The 15,308-nt window shown below is 48.0% G+C and overlaps 1 protein-coding gene across 1 annotated transcript in view; it reads right to left on the bottom strand.

Moving 5' to 3' along the window:
* LOC310873865 (protein NLRC3-like) overlaps positions 1–15,308 on the bottom strand; it is a gene marked incomplete at its 3' end in the record, with an annotated part of 39,085 nt that overhangs the window by 1,201 nt on the left and 22,576 nt on the right. The window contains exons 4-7 of the mRNA XM_083786420.1: positions 3,918–4,235; positions 2,792–2,896; positions 2,297–2,347; positions 278–2,147 (exon numbers count right to left, since the gene is read on the bottom strand). Coding sequence (XP_083642546.1) covers positions 278–2,147; positions 2,297–2,347; positions 2,792–2,896; positions 3,918–4,235 — 2,344 coding nt within the window. The remainder of the gene's footprint in view (positions 1–277; positions 2,148–2,296; positions 2,348–2,791; positions 2,897–3,917; positions 4,236–15,308) is intronic.

Genomic DNA, 15,308 nt, shown 5'->3' with positions numbered 1-15,308 from the left:
GCCTGCACCAATCGCTCCCACTTTTCACACAGGCATTGACCATAATAATATTATTTTTCCAATTTAACAAATTATGAATTAATAATTAATTTATTAGTTAATAAAAAATGTGAAAACGCACCCAGGGAGCAGTACCCCCCGCGGCCACAAGGGGGGGGGATAGGGTAAGGGCTAGTATATATATAAATATGAAGTGAGGGGGGGGGGGGGGAGTCTCTCTCTCTCTCTCTGAATGAAGTATATAGTGATCTAACATGTTAACATCCACACTACTAACCTGGCTGATTTGCAGTTCCTCACAGCTGGGACCAGTCTCCGTCGCCCCTCCTTTGATGTGTTGTATTTCTGCAGGTCCAACTCCTCCAGAGCCTCCTCTGACATCATCAGCATAGAGGCCAGAGCTGAACACTGAGGCACAGTGAGTTCCTTCCCTGAGCTGCTCTCTGACTCCAGGTACTGTTGGATCCCCCGACTGACTGACGGGTCGTTCATCTCCATCAGACAGTGGAAGATGTTGATACATCTGTCAGGAGAGGCATCATCATCGTTCATCTTCTTCAGGTTGTTGATGACTCTCTGGATCTCCTCTGGACTGTTCTCTGTCTGACCCAGCAGGCCTCCTAACAGACTCTGGTTGGACTGCAGTGAGAGACCATGAAGGAAGCGGACAAAGAGGTCCAGGCGACCACTCTCACTCTGCAGGGTTTTCTTCATAGCAGCCTTCAGGAAGTCAGACAGGGAACTGTCACTGTTGAAACGGCTGTCTTCCAGGAATGTCTTCAGGACCTCAATCTTCTTGTTTCTCTGTTTGGACATTTGCCTCTTGTTCCTCTTTGAGAAACAGTGGGACAGGTAGACTGCAGCCAGAAACTCCTGGAAGCTCAGATGAACGAAGCAAAAGACCGTTTTGTGGAAGAACAAACCGTCTTCTTTGAAGAACTTTGTGCAAAAGCCCAGGTTCTTCAAGTCCACGTTCACATCAAGACCACACGCCTTCAGGTCCTCCTCATAGAAAATGATGTTGCCTTTGACCAGTTGGTGAAACGCCAGCTTGCCCAGCTTCAGAAGAACTTTCCTTGCATCCTTTATGAGCTTCCCTCTGTCTGCCTCGCCTAGTGCAGGATTCTCCCGCTGTATCTCACCCATCAGGAAGTGGCAGAACAGCTCAACCAGGGTTTTGGGCAGCCTGACTGTCGTCCCCATGTTCTTCACCATGTTCTTCACAACGGTAGCAAGGATCCAACAGAAGACTGGGATTTCACACATGGTGAGGAGCATCTTTGATTCTTTGATGTAAGAGAGGATTGATCTGGCCTGGGTCTCATCACTGAACGTCTTCTCGAAGAACTCCTTCTTCTGGTCATCTCTGATGAACCCTCGTACTTCTGTCATCCGGTTTACAAACTCCTTAGGGATCTGATTGGCTGCTACAGGTCGCGAGGTTATCCAGATGCGAGCAGAGGGGAGGAGCTCTCCCTTGATGAGGTTTAGAAGGAGATCTTCCACTGGGTAAGAGTCGTTGACATTCATGAGGCCAATTTTTTTTTTGAAATCAAACTTGAAATTATTTTCATCATAACCATCCAGAACAAACATGACTTTGAAGGGGAGGTCATTGTAGTCTCTTGCCGTCTGCAATTCAGTGAAGATATGATTAAGAACGTCTTCCTCAATAAATCTGGTTTCCGCGATGCAGCGGTAAATTAGCTGTGCCAAAGTAAACTTCTGTCCCTTGAGCATATTTAACTGGCGGAACTTGAGCGGGAACACGAGGTGTGGGTCTTGGGGGAAACATTTCTTGGCCCAGTCGAACATAAATTTGTGTACGAGGATCGTTTTCCCAATCCCTGCACAGCCAACGGTCAGCACTGTTCTTATGATTCGTCCAGAAAGGTCTTTGAACATCTGAACCAGTTGGATTTCTGTTCCCTCTCCTGCCTTCTTCATCTCCATCTGTCTGGCCTCATGATGGCTGTGGATGTCTGTTCTTTCGATGTCTACATTGTAGAGCGGAGCGAAGACGTTTTCAAACACGACCTCAGACTGTGTGCCCAAATCTACACTCAGATATGTGCTGTTCATGTTGCGTTGAAGCTGCTCTTCATAGTCAGTGATGTGACGATATCCTGGTGTTCTCTTCCACAGACCTGTAGCGAACAAAGCAATTCTATGTTTAACAGCCTTGTCCCCACACACACACACACACACACACACACACACACACACACACACACACACACACACACACACACACACACACACACACACACACACACACACACACACACACACACACCTCTCAGTTTGGCAGCTCTGTGTCGTCTTTTCTTCTCTTCTTCGGTCAAAGCTGAAATGTGAGACAGTGATTGGTCAGTGAGATGTGAGACAGTGATTGGTCAGTGAGATGTGAGGCAGTGATTGGTCAGTGAGATGTGAGACAGTGATTGGTCAGTGAGATGTGAGACAGTGATTGGTCAGTGAGATAGTGATTGGTCAGTGAGATGTGAGACAGTGATTGGTCAGTGAGATGTGAGACAGTGATTGGTCAGTGAGATGTGAGACAGTGATTGGTCAGTGAGATGTGAGACAGTGATTGGTCAGTGAGATGTGAGACAGTGATTGGTCAGTGAGATGTGAGACAGTGATTGGTCAGTGAGATGTGAGACAGTGATTGGTCAGTGAGGAGACTATAGGATCATTCTCGTCTTCACATAATGACACACAGAGATGGATGGATTTATATCAATATAGATTGTAAATAAATCTAGTTAAGAATAAATTAAAGACTTACAAGGTTTCTTGTTCCGGTTCCCGTATAAAGCTGCCAGTGCTACTGCGTACATGAAGAGAGTAACAATAATCCCACGTCTTAGTCCTCTGGCTGGTGGTCCTTTAGCTGAAAGACAGAAATATAAAACATAAATATAAAAGAAAATCTCTGAACACTTTTTAATTCCCCTGCGAATGCTTCCTAGCAAAACAGGACGTGAACAGATCCACTTCCGGGTTGCACCATCTAGCTCCACCCCCCTCATAGAGTTGTGGGAGGAGTTTCAAGACAATCAGACAAACCGGAAGTAGGAATTATAGTTCCATGGAAGTGGAAGTCCGTACGGCCAGCCACCAGGTTTGGGACCTTATGCTGCAAACTGGAGTAATGGCCGTTTAACCCATTTAGACCCGAGGACGATTCTACAAATGTCTTCTAAAGCCTGACAGATTTCTGGAAAACCCTCATGTTTCTAAAACGGGTAGTCCCAATACTTGATTCTGATTGGCTGGTTACCGTCACGTGACCGGTGTAAATTCCACCGATAACCCACTCCTTCAATCACTTTATATCATTCGCAGCTGATTCCACATCTCTGTAGCTGTACTGGGGAAAGGGGAGCGCTTGATGCCGTGCGGGCGTGTAAGCACCGCCCGGCTCATACGGCGCTATTCTCCCGTCACATAAGCTACTTGCCGAGCAAAACAAGGAAGTGAAGTTTATTAGGTTAATATTGCTATGTTTGTAACCGTTTTAGAAAAGCAATAAGCCACTGGAGGCCCCGGCTTACCGGGTAATTTACACTGGCCCCCAGCCATTGTAAAATACCCGGTAACCTGAGACCTCTCGTTGCCTTATTGCTTAATTCTATGTCAGTGGTTCTCAAACTTGTTCATGTCAAGGAGGCCCAGGCTGCACAGAATTATCTGTAATTGGCCACCGACCCCATCTCAAAATGTGTTGTTCCAGGGACCCCCACCCAGAAGCAAATGTTTGAGTTAAAAACGTTCGCTCTGAAAGAGTATATTCAAAGCTTTGCGGCACATTTTCACGATATTTCAAAAATAGCAGACCTACAAGCTCGTAGCACGGCACTCGGTGCCGCGCCAAGGCTTTAAGACCAAAAATCTGAAACAAACACACACACCTCTGTAAAGCGGGTTGTCTACAGCGTCGCTCTGCTCCACACTGAACCGGTTCTTTATCGCACAGGATATTCTTTGAACTCTTCTCCCTTCCTCGTCGTCGCTGATCGTCACCGTCCGGGAGTCGGGCCCGATCCATTCCTCATCGTTGTAGATCCTGGTCTCGTTGGGTTTGGGTCGAGTCCATTTCTCACCGTGGAACCTCCATCGATAGACGACCACGCCCGACTCTGTGACGTCTCCGATGCAGTGCAGCGTGCAGTTGCTGGAGTTGGAGTCACATGGTGCCACGATGGTCAGGTCTGGATGTGGGACTCTCTCTGTTGAGGAGACAGAATGAAGACATGAAGAATGAATGCACCACACATCTATTTATGAAAACACGCACACGCATGTGCCGGCACGCACACATGCACATACGCACACGCTGAGGCAACTGACTGAAGACGAGATGTTAACATGCCTCCTGCTGACCCTGAACTGACCTCATGCTTCCTTCTATGCATGAGGAGTCCAAAGCCCCTTCTTTTCACCCGACAGGAGAGGGAGATTGAGTTTCCCCAGTTGGAAACGTAGCGCGTGGAAGGAACGCGAACACGTTATTCCAAGCAGTTATTCCTTTCCCCTCCATCAGGCGCCCCGGCTGGCCAGAGGGAGGCAGTATAGAGACCAGTTCCTTTCCCCTCCATCAGGCTGGAGGGAATCGACGCCCCTTTCTTCAACATTTCAACAACAGTGTTGCCATGTCTGCTTGTTATAAGTGACTTTGGGCATGTAAATATTTGTAGTTGCGGGCAATGTTCCCCCTAAGGTGCGCCCGTGCACATGGCCAAATGCTCTCGCGCACAACTGAAATCTGTCGCACTCAGACACCGACGCTGGTGTAAAATGAATAAAAAAAGTTATTATTATTTTTTAATTGCGCAGTCATACTCCTCCTGTGTATGACTGCGCCGTCGACCTTAGGGCTGATTCATACTCTTATTTTACCGCTGTTTCGGCGCTGTAGTGCCGAAATGATTTCGGCTCGTCAGAAATTTTCAGTAGCACCGAAGAGCCGACTTTAGGACGGTACCCGCCCCACCGAACCTCAAATGACGTCAAATTGTAGGCTCTACAGAGCCGAACCGACTTTTATTCAGCTCTAAAATAGGAGTATGAATCGGCCCTTAGAGGTGGAGACAGCCGGAGCAGGCAGCACTGCAGTCAGTGTTAATGAAACCCCAAGAACCAGATAAGATCGCGTTGCGCCTGAGGACCCGTGCGTTGATGGGACATTTAGATCTAAAAAGGCGAACGGATGGAAGTGTGGATAAAAGCACGGCTGTGCGCAACAACAACAATAACAACGAGAGGGGGACTAACGTTAGCTTCGCGTTAGCTGGTTAGCTAACGTGGTTATCACTACAGCACAACAAGCCTCCAGTCCGGTGTACTTGTGAATGAAACAACATGTGGAAGCTAACGTTCATCTCTAGCGGTCTAGTCCCATATGGAACCTCTCTCTGTAATTCTCCAATCTGTTAATACAGCTTTCTTCAATCAATCAATCAATCCCTCTGCTATTGTTCGGTTCTTTTGAGTTTTGGTTTAAGAACATAAGTACTATTTATAGGTTAAAAAAGTTCATTTATAAATAATGTGAACTGGGGGGTGTTAAAAATATTTACTTCTTTATTGTCTATTTAATACTTTTCATAACTCTAATTTCATTACATTATGCTCGAGACGTGTGTCAGTATGGTAGTCATGATTATGGAATGGAAGTGTTTGCGCATGCACGACTGTGCGACTGCGACCATATGAAGGGTTGGGTTGAGTGTCACTCATTACACTCGACAACGATATGTCATCAGGAGCACACAGCCCGTTGGTAAGTTAGCAGCTTTGAACTGTAGTGTGTAAATGTAGCCTAATGTTTGCTATAGCATTTGTGCAGTAGCATTACTTACTTACTTACTTATTTACTTACTTACTTATTTACTTACTTGTTTTGTATTGAGCGAGCGGCGCACGGAAAGCAGTGAGTGTTTGTTATGTAGCACTAATGCTAGTGTTTAGCTGTGACCAGCGCTGGCTGTTTGACAGGTTGCTTTGTCGGGACGCTTAGCGGACCGTAGCGTGGTGGGTGGTAGAGAAGTCCTGTGGGCTGTGTTATTGTGTGGTGGTGTTTTGTACATCCATAAAAGAGTCGCGTCAGTATTAACATACTAGTTGTACTAGCTGTTGCCATGGTGATGTTGTAGTATCGTGTGTGCGTGCTGCGTGCGATCTGCGCAAGGCACGTTGGTGATTTGCATTCTGGGAAATGCAGTTTATGCTTGTTGTATCCAGCTCGCTGTAGTAACAGTGTTTACTTTGTGCTGCTTTATATATATATATATATGTTAGTGGATACACAGTATATGTGTGGTTTGGTTATATGTAGGCTACTCATGTGTATATAGGAATGTATACATGATGCCGGTTTTCTTTATATTACAGTTTGTGTCAGTAATGAGAGGAGCTGTAAGATTATGTTACAATTATATTTAGCAGGTATTCTGGGTGAATGTACAGCTATATGATATTTTGTGAGAGTCAACTACAATAACATATTGTGACGCTTATTTGTTTAATTGTTGCATTGTATTCAAAAAAGTATATTATTGTAATGCCTTTTTATTTTGTTTTCTTCCAGGTTTATGACCTGTGGTCTTTTTATCAATAAATCGACTAACACGAGTCATGCCCGTGTGTGCTGCCTGTTCTTAGCCTTTCGGAGGGCTTCATTTACTAAACTCCGAACAGTCATAAACCAAGGCCCGGCTACTTGAAGAAAGAAGTGGACCGGATAACCTTTAATCAAGCTTCAGACCATCCATACCACCTGCTTAAAAGAGGAGTCAACGCTTCTACAAGATGGCAGAAGAGAACAAAATGGAGAAGCTGAAGCAGAAGCGTTCAACAGCCCAGACTGCATTCACCAGGAGAGCGAAACATCTAATCTCCAGAGCGAACGCACTGCCCCAAAGTGAGCTAATAAGTGAGTGGACCAACTTCAAAGGAGAACATAAAAAAGTCACAGATGCAGGATTTGATTATGCCACGGCCCTACTAGAATCTAACGATGAAGATGAAGAGGCCATCAAAAAGGCAGATCAAGTCGACGAAAAGTCAGCTGAGTGTGACCGGAAGTTCGACGAAGTTGAACACCTCGTCCTGGATAAATTCTGGACCAAGTTCGCTGAGGAGCACATCTCCACCCTCGCCAAAGAGGCCGACTCAGCCCTGGATCAGGCCGAAGAAATCGACCACCAGAAGCTGTCCAGGATGGAGCGGGAACTGATGAACAAAAACCTGGAAAGGTAGGTCTACGAGCTCATCAAACTGGTCGATGAGTGGGCTGGCATGATCCCTCTGGCCAGGTTAACAGAGTCAAGAGACTGTAGCAGGAAGCTGAGGAAGCGACAGGAGAGACTGTGGGATAGGTGGGCGTGGCGACGCAACGCGTGGTCTGACGAAGAGGAGCAGCAAGTACAGGCAAAGCCAGATGTCGCGGTGAAGCAAGACCAAGACAAGCAAGCCACGACTGCTAGTTCTCACCTCGTCACAAACCTGATCCGTCCCATAGGCGGTCAATCCGCTGAAGGCTACGGTGTCATTCCAAACGCCGCACCGCCGCAAGGTCATGGCATGTATCCAGGGTCACACAACTTCAAGCCCCAGATTACTCTGGAACGAGCACGCCTGCCCACTTTCTCCGGCAACATGAGAGACTATTACCGCTGGAAAGCTGAATGGGAGGACCTTCAACAGCTGGGAAACCCTCATGGGTTGGAAAATGTAAGGAAGTTCCACCTTCTAGGCAGCCTGGACGACAAAGTCAAGAGGGACCTTGTGCTGTCCAGCTGCGGATCGGCTGACGACGTGTTCAGACTCCTGGACAACAAGTATGGAAACAAGCCAAAAATAGTACTGCTCATCTCCAGGGAAATACATGACTTGCAGCCTGTCAAGGGAAACCAACCCAGAAAGACAATCGAGCTTATTCAGGCTGTAGAGAGAGCCCTTCGGGATCTCCAAGTCCTGGGGGAAGAAGATGCGGTGAAGAATAGGGTGGTGGCCCAGTCAATCGAGAGTAAGCTACCTGACTCCCTGAAGGAAAAGTGGCTCACTCACAAGAACGACCCTGCCAGCGGCTTCTCACCCAGGAACCACTTTGATCATCTACTACAGTACCTGAAGAGACAAGAGGACATTCTGGAGGAGTTGGATCAGTTGCAGCCCAGCTCAAGAGACTATTCTGAGAGATCATGGGAGAAGAGTAAAGAGAAGAAGGCGTTCACCAAAGCCACGTCAATTCACAAAGACTCTCAACCAAGTTCATGCATAGCTTGTGGAGACGAAGGGCATGCAGGTAGACTATTTGCCTGCAAAGACTTTAAGAAGCTCAACCTGTCAAGCAAGAAGGCTCAACTAAAGAAATCAGGAGTATGCTTCAAGTGCTTGTGCCTCCATGGTGAAGATGGCAGTTGCACCCGGAAGTTTCTTTGCTCTAAAGACGATTGTCGGAAAGGAGGGTCTTCGGACCACAACTACTTGCTCTGTCCGCTGCCGCCGACCAAGAAGAACGACAGAAGGGATGGTGAGCAGAACAGGGAGCGAAGCAAAGTGGAGAAGAGGGGACTTGGACTGACCGGCAAGCAAGAAGAGCTCTTTGCTAAACTCTCTCCGGAGCTGAAGGCCGAGTTTAAAGAAGCCTTCTCAAACAAGATCTCAACGACAGTGTGCACAAGCACTGGCGGTGAGCCGAGAGAATACCCAGTCATAATGATGCTCCTGGATGTGACGACGAACTCAGGCCAACTGGTCGGGACATTGATCGACCTCGCGTCGGACACAAATTATATATCCAACGACGCTGCTGAACGTCTCAGACTGAAGGGAGAGAACATCAAGCTGATCGTCCAAGGAGTCGGAGGAATGGAGAAGACAGTCGCAACCAAAAGGTATAGCCTAAGACTGAGAGTGAAGACGCCTAAAGGTACGGTGGCAGAGCACAAACTCCTGTGTTATGGCTTGGAGAGCATTGCTAAAGTAAACCAGGCAGTCACACCAGGGCAACTTCTGAAATTCTTTCCGGACCTCACTGCTCACGATCTGGTTCGCCCAGAGAAGATTGACCTGTTGATTAGTCACAGAGAAGGTCGCCTAGTCCCGCAGCCAGTCAAAGTGGAGGGAGACCTCGTCCTCTGGGATGGTCCTCTTGGGAAGACAGTCGGTGGGACCCACCCTGACCTCTTCGAGGAAATAGACTTGGCAGTTCATAGGTCTGACACCCATTTTGCACGGTCAATGAGAACAGCTTCGAAGGCCTACAGAGAAGTCCTTGCGGATCCGACAGGTCCTGTCGAAGCTGACGTGAAAGGCAGAGAAACGATCCTCCGGAGTACTGCGGCGACCAACAAAGAAGTAATCGAATGGTTCAAGTGGGACAGCGTTGGCGCGGCCTGCGACCCTCAATGTGGAGGCTGTAAGTGCGGGAGATGTCCCCCTGGAGGCAAAGAAATGACACTAGGAGAGGAAAGAGAAATCGAAAAGATCAAAGAGTGCCTCACCTATGTGTTAGCTGACAAGCACAGCAACTCCCCTCACTGGGACGCAGCTTACCCATGGAAAGGAGACCCCGCAACACTGCCAGACAACCGACGTGCAGTGGAGGCGACCTTCCTGAACACTGAGAAACGCCTCGAAAGGGAGCCAGAGTGGAAGGCTGCGTATGAAGAGCAAATCCATGACATGATCTCCAGGGGAGCTGCTGCTAAACTTACTAAAGAAGAATCCAACAGCTGGAAGGGACCGAAGTGGTACATCAGTCATCTGGTTGCGCCTAACCCCCACTCATCCTCTACCCCTGTGAGAATTGTGTGGAACAGCAGCCAAGAGTTCCACGGAGTGAGTTTAAATGACCTTCTGCACAAGGGTCCAGATGTCCTCAATCTAATCAGAGGAGTCCTTCTCAGATTCAGGACTGGATTGTACGCCGCCCTAGGCGACGTCAAGAAAATGTATAACTCCGTCTGGTTGAAAGACGAAGAAGTTCAACTCCATCGATTCCTCTGGAGAGACAACCCAGAGGATGAAATTGAGGTCTTCGTCGTCGTAAGGGTCAACATCGGAGACAAACCCGCTGGTTGTATCGCCCAGGTTGCCATGAGAGAAACGGCAAACCTTCCGCAGTTCGCAGCCATGGTTGAAGAGCGCCGCATCCTGGTAGAAGACAGTTATGTCGATGACATACTGACATCCCACAACGATATCAAGACACTGGAGAGGATCACCAAAGGTGTCGAGAAGATCTTGAAGGCTGGAGGCTTCTCCCTAAAACCGTGGGTCTTGACAGGCCAAAGTGGGAGGTCTGGAACTGCGGCCGACTCCAGTGACAGTGAAACAACTCCGTCTGCGCCCAAGACTCTGGTGTTGCCTAACCAGATGGGAGACGAAGAAAGTAAGGCCCTAGGTGTTGGCTACGAGCCTGAGACTGACAAACTTCGTGTGATGACGTCCATCAACTTCTCAAAGAAGCGAGGCAAGATGAGGACGGGGATTGATCTACGCGAAGATGAAGTCAGAAGCAACACTCCAAACCCCTTGACTCGTCGGATACTTCTAAGTCAAGTCGCTGGTTTCTACGACCCCATTGGACTTGCCACACCAGCAAAGCAGAAAGGAGCGATGCTCGTGAGGGAATCCTACCAGGAAGCAAGTATAGGCAATTCAACAAAAGACACGTGGGATGAACCACTCTCGCCAAGACTCCGGGAGGCAGCTATACGACTCTTTGAGGAATATGTGAGACTCGGCCAGATCAGGTTTGAGAGAAGCCTCACACCTTTTGGAGCCATAGGCCGCCCTTTGGGAGTCACGTTTTCAGATGGAAGTGAGGCTTCTTACGGCGCCGTGCTTTATCTCCGTTGGGAGACGCAAGGAGGGATCGTCGTGAGATTGGCTGAGTCAAAAGCCAAGCTCACTCCTCTCGACCAGAAAGGAGACGTGATCAAGGCAGAGTTATGCGGTGCCGTCTTCGCAACCCGTCTGAAGAGGTACTTTGAGAAGCACTGCCGCATAGAAGTCGCACGCTGGGTCCACTTTGTGGATAGCCAAACCATCCTGGGAGCGATTCAGAAGGATAGCTACGGTTACCAGACCTTCTTTTCCAACCGCATCGGAGAAATACAGATGGCTGGGTCAGTGGAAGACTGGAGGTGGGTTGACGGCATCCTCAACATATCTGACATCGTCACAAGGGGAGCAACTCCTGAAGAGCTTGGTGAAGAGTCAGAGTGGCAACAAGGCCCCGAATTCCTGAAACGACCTGAAGCTGAGTGGCCTGTGAAGATGGCTAGCGAAGTTGTGACCAAAGTCGCTGATGATGTGAAAAGGTTGCAGAGAAAGGCGTTTTCAGCTGTAGTCACCAGGGCTCAATCACGAAAAGTCTCAAGCCCTGATGTTGGGGCAGACGTGGGAGTTAATGCTCAGCGGCCACCGCCGAATGACCAAGGTCAGACTCAAGCAGCAGAAAAGCCGAAGAGAAGACCCTGGGGCGTGGCTCTCGTGCGCCTAGTTGACCCTCAACGGTTCAGTAGCTTGTCAAAACTATGTGGGACTGTCGCATGGGCTCGACGAATGGCAGAATTCTGGCTGAATCTAAGACACAGAGGCTCTGACTCAGCACAGTGGGAGGCGAAGAGTTCTAAGCTGTCCGCAGAAGAGAGAAAAATGGACTTCCAAGACTTGGCACTTGCAGCCCAGGACGGCGTGGACTTCCAGACTACGACCCTGAACCGCCTGGTTGTAACCAAAGATAACACAGGGCTCTTGCTCTGCGGCGGTAGAGTCCAATCTTGGAATGAAGACGGTGCAGCTGTACCGTTAATCCCTTTCCAGTCATGGCTGGGGACCTTGCTGACTAGTGAAGCTCACAAGGCCAATCATGAAGGTATTTCTGCCACACTGCTGCGCACAAGAAGAAAAGCCTGGGTCATAGAAGGCCGGAGGATAGTCAAGAAGGTTATCAACGAGTGCATCACTTGCAAGAAGCAGAGAGCAAGGCTATGTCAGCAAGTAATGAGCGACCTTCCTCATGAGCGTACTAACAGAGCAAACCCGTTCCAGTATACCACATTGGACCTTTTCGGCCCTTTCGAGGTGATGGATGCTGTAAAGAAACGGACCAAGAAAAAGGTCTGGGGAGTCGTGTATTGCTGCATGGCTTCCAGGGCAGTCCACGCTGACCTTGTCGACGACCTGTCTTCTGAGAGCTTCCTTCAGGCCTACTCCAGATTCACCGCGCTGAGGGGGCATCCCCGGAAGTTATGGTCCGACAGAGGCACAAATTTCGTGGGCGCCAAGCCTGCCCTGAAAGAACTGCACAAGCATCTTGCCTGTCTACAGAAGGCGTCAGTCGAGAGCATAGCAGCAAAAAATGGCACTGAATGGCAATGGGAGTTCCATCCTGCGGACTCGCCTCACAGGAATGGAGCAGCAGAGGCAGCTGTCAAACTTATCAAAAGAGCGCTCAGTAGCCTCGGCGGAACAACCAGCTGCTACACCTGGGGGGAGTTCCAGACACTTCTCTACTCAGCAGCCAACTTGACTAACGAGCGACCCATCGACGCTGTGGCACAGGAGCAAGAGGAAACAGTAGAGTACTTGACTCCTAACTCTCTTATCCTGGGGCGGACCGGACAAGGAGGAGACATGCACGGGATCGACGTGGAAACCCACCCTTGGCGCAGACTGAGGGCTGTCCAGGCTGGGGTGGACAAGTTCTGGTCGAAATGGAGTGAGCTGGCGGGACCGAACTTGTTTATCCGGCACAAGTGGCATCGAGCAGAAAGAAGTCTCAAGGTTGGAGATCTGGTCTGGATCGCAGACCAGAACGCCCTGAGGGGGCAGTTCCGGCTCGGCAGAATCATCGTCACCTATCCGGACGAGGCTGGAGTGGTTCGGGATGCTGACGTGGCGACCTGTATGGCCTCTCCTGCACCTCTTGTATCCAGAACCCGGGCTAAAGACTCTACCCTGCCTTCGACCATCATCCTACGCAGAGATGTGCGGAGACTGGTCGTGCTGATACCTGCTGAAGACCAGCTGGAGGTATGAAAGTCCTCGCCATGGGTGCCCAAAGAACTCTCTGAACTTTATTTTTGTTTGGTTTATTGGGCAACCCTGGGAGGCGGCTGAGCTGTGGGGCAAACTCGCACTCAGTAAGGAGGCAAGGTGGTGGGACCTACCTCCTTAGTGAGCCTTTTCAGCTAAGGATAACTAACTTTGAAAGACATTTTCAGTTTCTTAATTTCTTTACATATATGCCTACAAGGATGGACTAAGTTGACATTCCATTTGTGAGAGACTCATGTGACTGTTTAAGTGGCCTCCTTGGATCTGGATCAGTCGGCCAAGTGGGAGGTGTTCGGTTCTTTTGAGTTTTGGTTTAAGAACATAAGTACTATTTATAGGTTAAAAAAGTTCATTTATAAATAATGTGAACTGGGGGGTGTTAAAAATATTTACTTCTTTATTGTCTATTTAATACTTTTCATAACTCTAATTTCATTACATTATGCTCGAGACGTGTGTCAGTATGGTAGTCATGATTATGGAATGGAAGTGTTTGCGCATGCGCGACTGTGCGACTGCGACCATATGAAGGGTTGGGTTGAGTGTCACTCATTACACTCGACAACGATATGTCATCAGGAGCACACAGCCCGTTGGTAAGTTAGCAGCTTTGAACTGTAGTGTGTAAATGTAGCCTAATGTTTGCTATAGCATCTGTGCAGTAGCATTACTTACTTACTTATTTACTTACTTACTTATTTACTTACTTGTTTTGTATTGAGCGAGCGGCGCACGGAAAGCAGTGAGTGTTTGTTATGTAGCACTAATGCTAGTGTTTAGCTGTGACCAGCGCTGGCTGTTTGACAGGTTGCTTTGTCGGGACGCTTAGCGGACCGTAGCGTGGTGGGTGGTAGAGAAGTCCTGTGGGCTGTGTTATTGTGTGGTGGTGTTTTGTACATCCATAAAAGAGTCGCGTCAGTATTAACATACTAGTTGTACTAGCTGTTGCCATGGTGATGTTGTAGTATCGTGTGTGCGTGCTGCGTGCGATCTGCGCAAGGCACGTTGGTGATTTGCATTCTGGGAAATGCAGTTTATGCTTGTTGTATCCAGCTCGCTGTAGTAACAGTGTTTACTTTGTGCTGCTTTATATATATATATATATGTTAGTGGATACACAGTATATGTGTGGTTTGGTTATATGTAGGCTACTCATGTGTATATAGGAATGTATACATGATGCCGGTTTTCTTTATATTACAGTTTGTGTCAGTAATGAGAGGAGCTGTAAGATTATGTTACAATTATATTTAGCAGGTATTCTGGGTGAATGTACAGCTATATGATATTTTGTGAGAGTCAACTACAATAACATATTGTGACGCTTATTTGTTTAATTGTTGCATTGTATTGAAAAAAATATATTATTGTAATGCCTTTTTATTTTGTTTTCTTCCAGGTTTATGACCTGTGGTCTTTTTCATCAATAAATCGACTAACACGAGTCATGCCCGTGTGTGCTGCCTGTTCTTAGCCTTTCGGAGGGCTTCATTTACTAAACTCCGAACAGCTATGTAGAGCTACATATAATAATAGCTCATAGCTGGCGTAGTAGGGGCTGCTGACGTTCGACAATCTGAGAAACTAGGAGTTCAAAGACACACCAACAAACTCGTCTTAGTGTGTGTGTGTGTGTGTGTGTGTGTGTGTGTGTGTGTGTGTGTGTGTCAATAAAGTTTACGTTTCCTCATGCCCCCCATGTAAAGCAATATCGAGTATTCATATACCAGTCGTTCTCAACCTGTGGGTCCCCACATGATTTGGGGGGGGGGGGACCTCAGATGACAGTGAAGTGACAATTGAAGGACTTTTAAGACTTCTAGAATACCTCAAAGGCTCTAAAAGAAAAATACCATTACTGCATCAAAGGTAATCAGCAAACCATGCTATAAAAACTGGTCAAACATCGTCCAGATTATTAAATAATAAAGAAAGAGGCAACAATAGTGAAAATAGCCGATCTACAAGTTCACAGCGAGTTTGTAGATCGGCTATTTTCACAATATTTATCTGTGGTACCATTCTGTTGCTTGTCTGGGTGGGTGGGGAAGGGGGGTCCCCAGTTCAACGCTCCACACGTCCCAAACTCTTCTCCCTTCTGGCTCCAAAACTGTGGAATGCACTTCCCATTGCAGTCAGAACTGCAGCATCACTCCCAATCTTCCGCCGTAGCCTGAAAACCCACCTTTTCAGACTCCATCATGGCCCATAGCACTTACCCTAACCCC

The sequence above is a fragment of the Protomyctophum parallelum genome (assembly GCF_964188405.1).
Source record: "Protomyctophum parallelum genome assembly, chromosome: 16".
NCBI lineage: Eukaryota > Metazoa > Chordata > Actinopteri > Myctophiformes > Myctophidae > Protomyctophum > Protomyctophum parallelum.
Note: the sequence above shows the minus strand (reverse complement) of the source record. Positions and strands in the feature narration are given on the sequence as shown.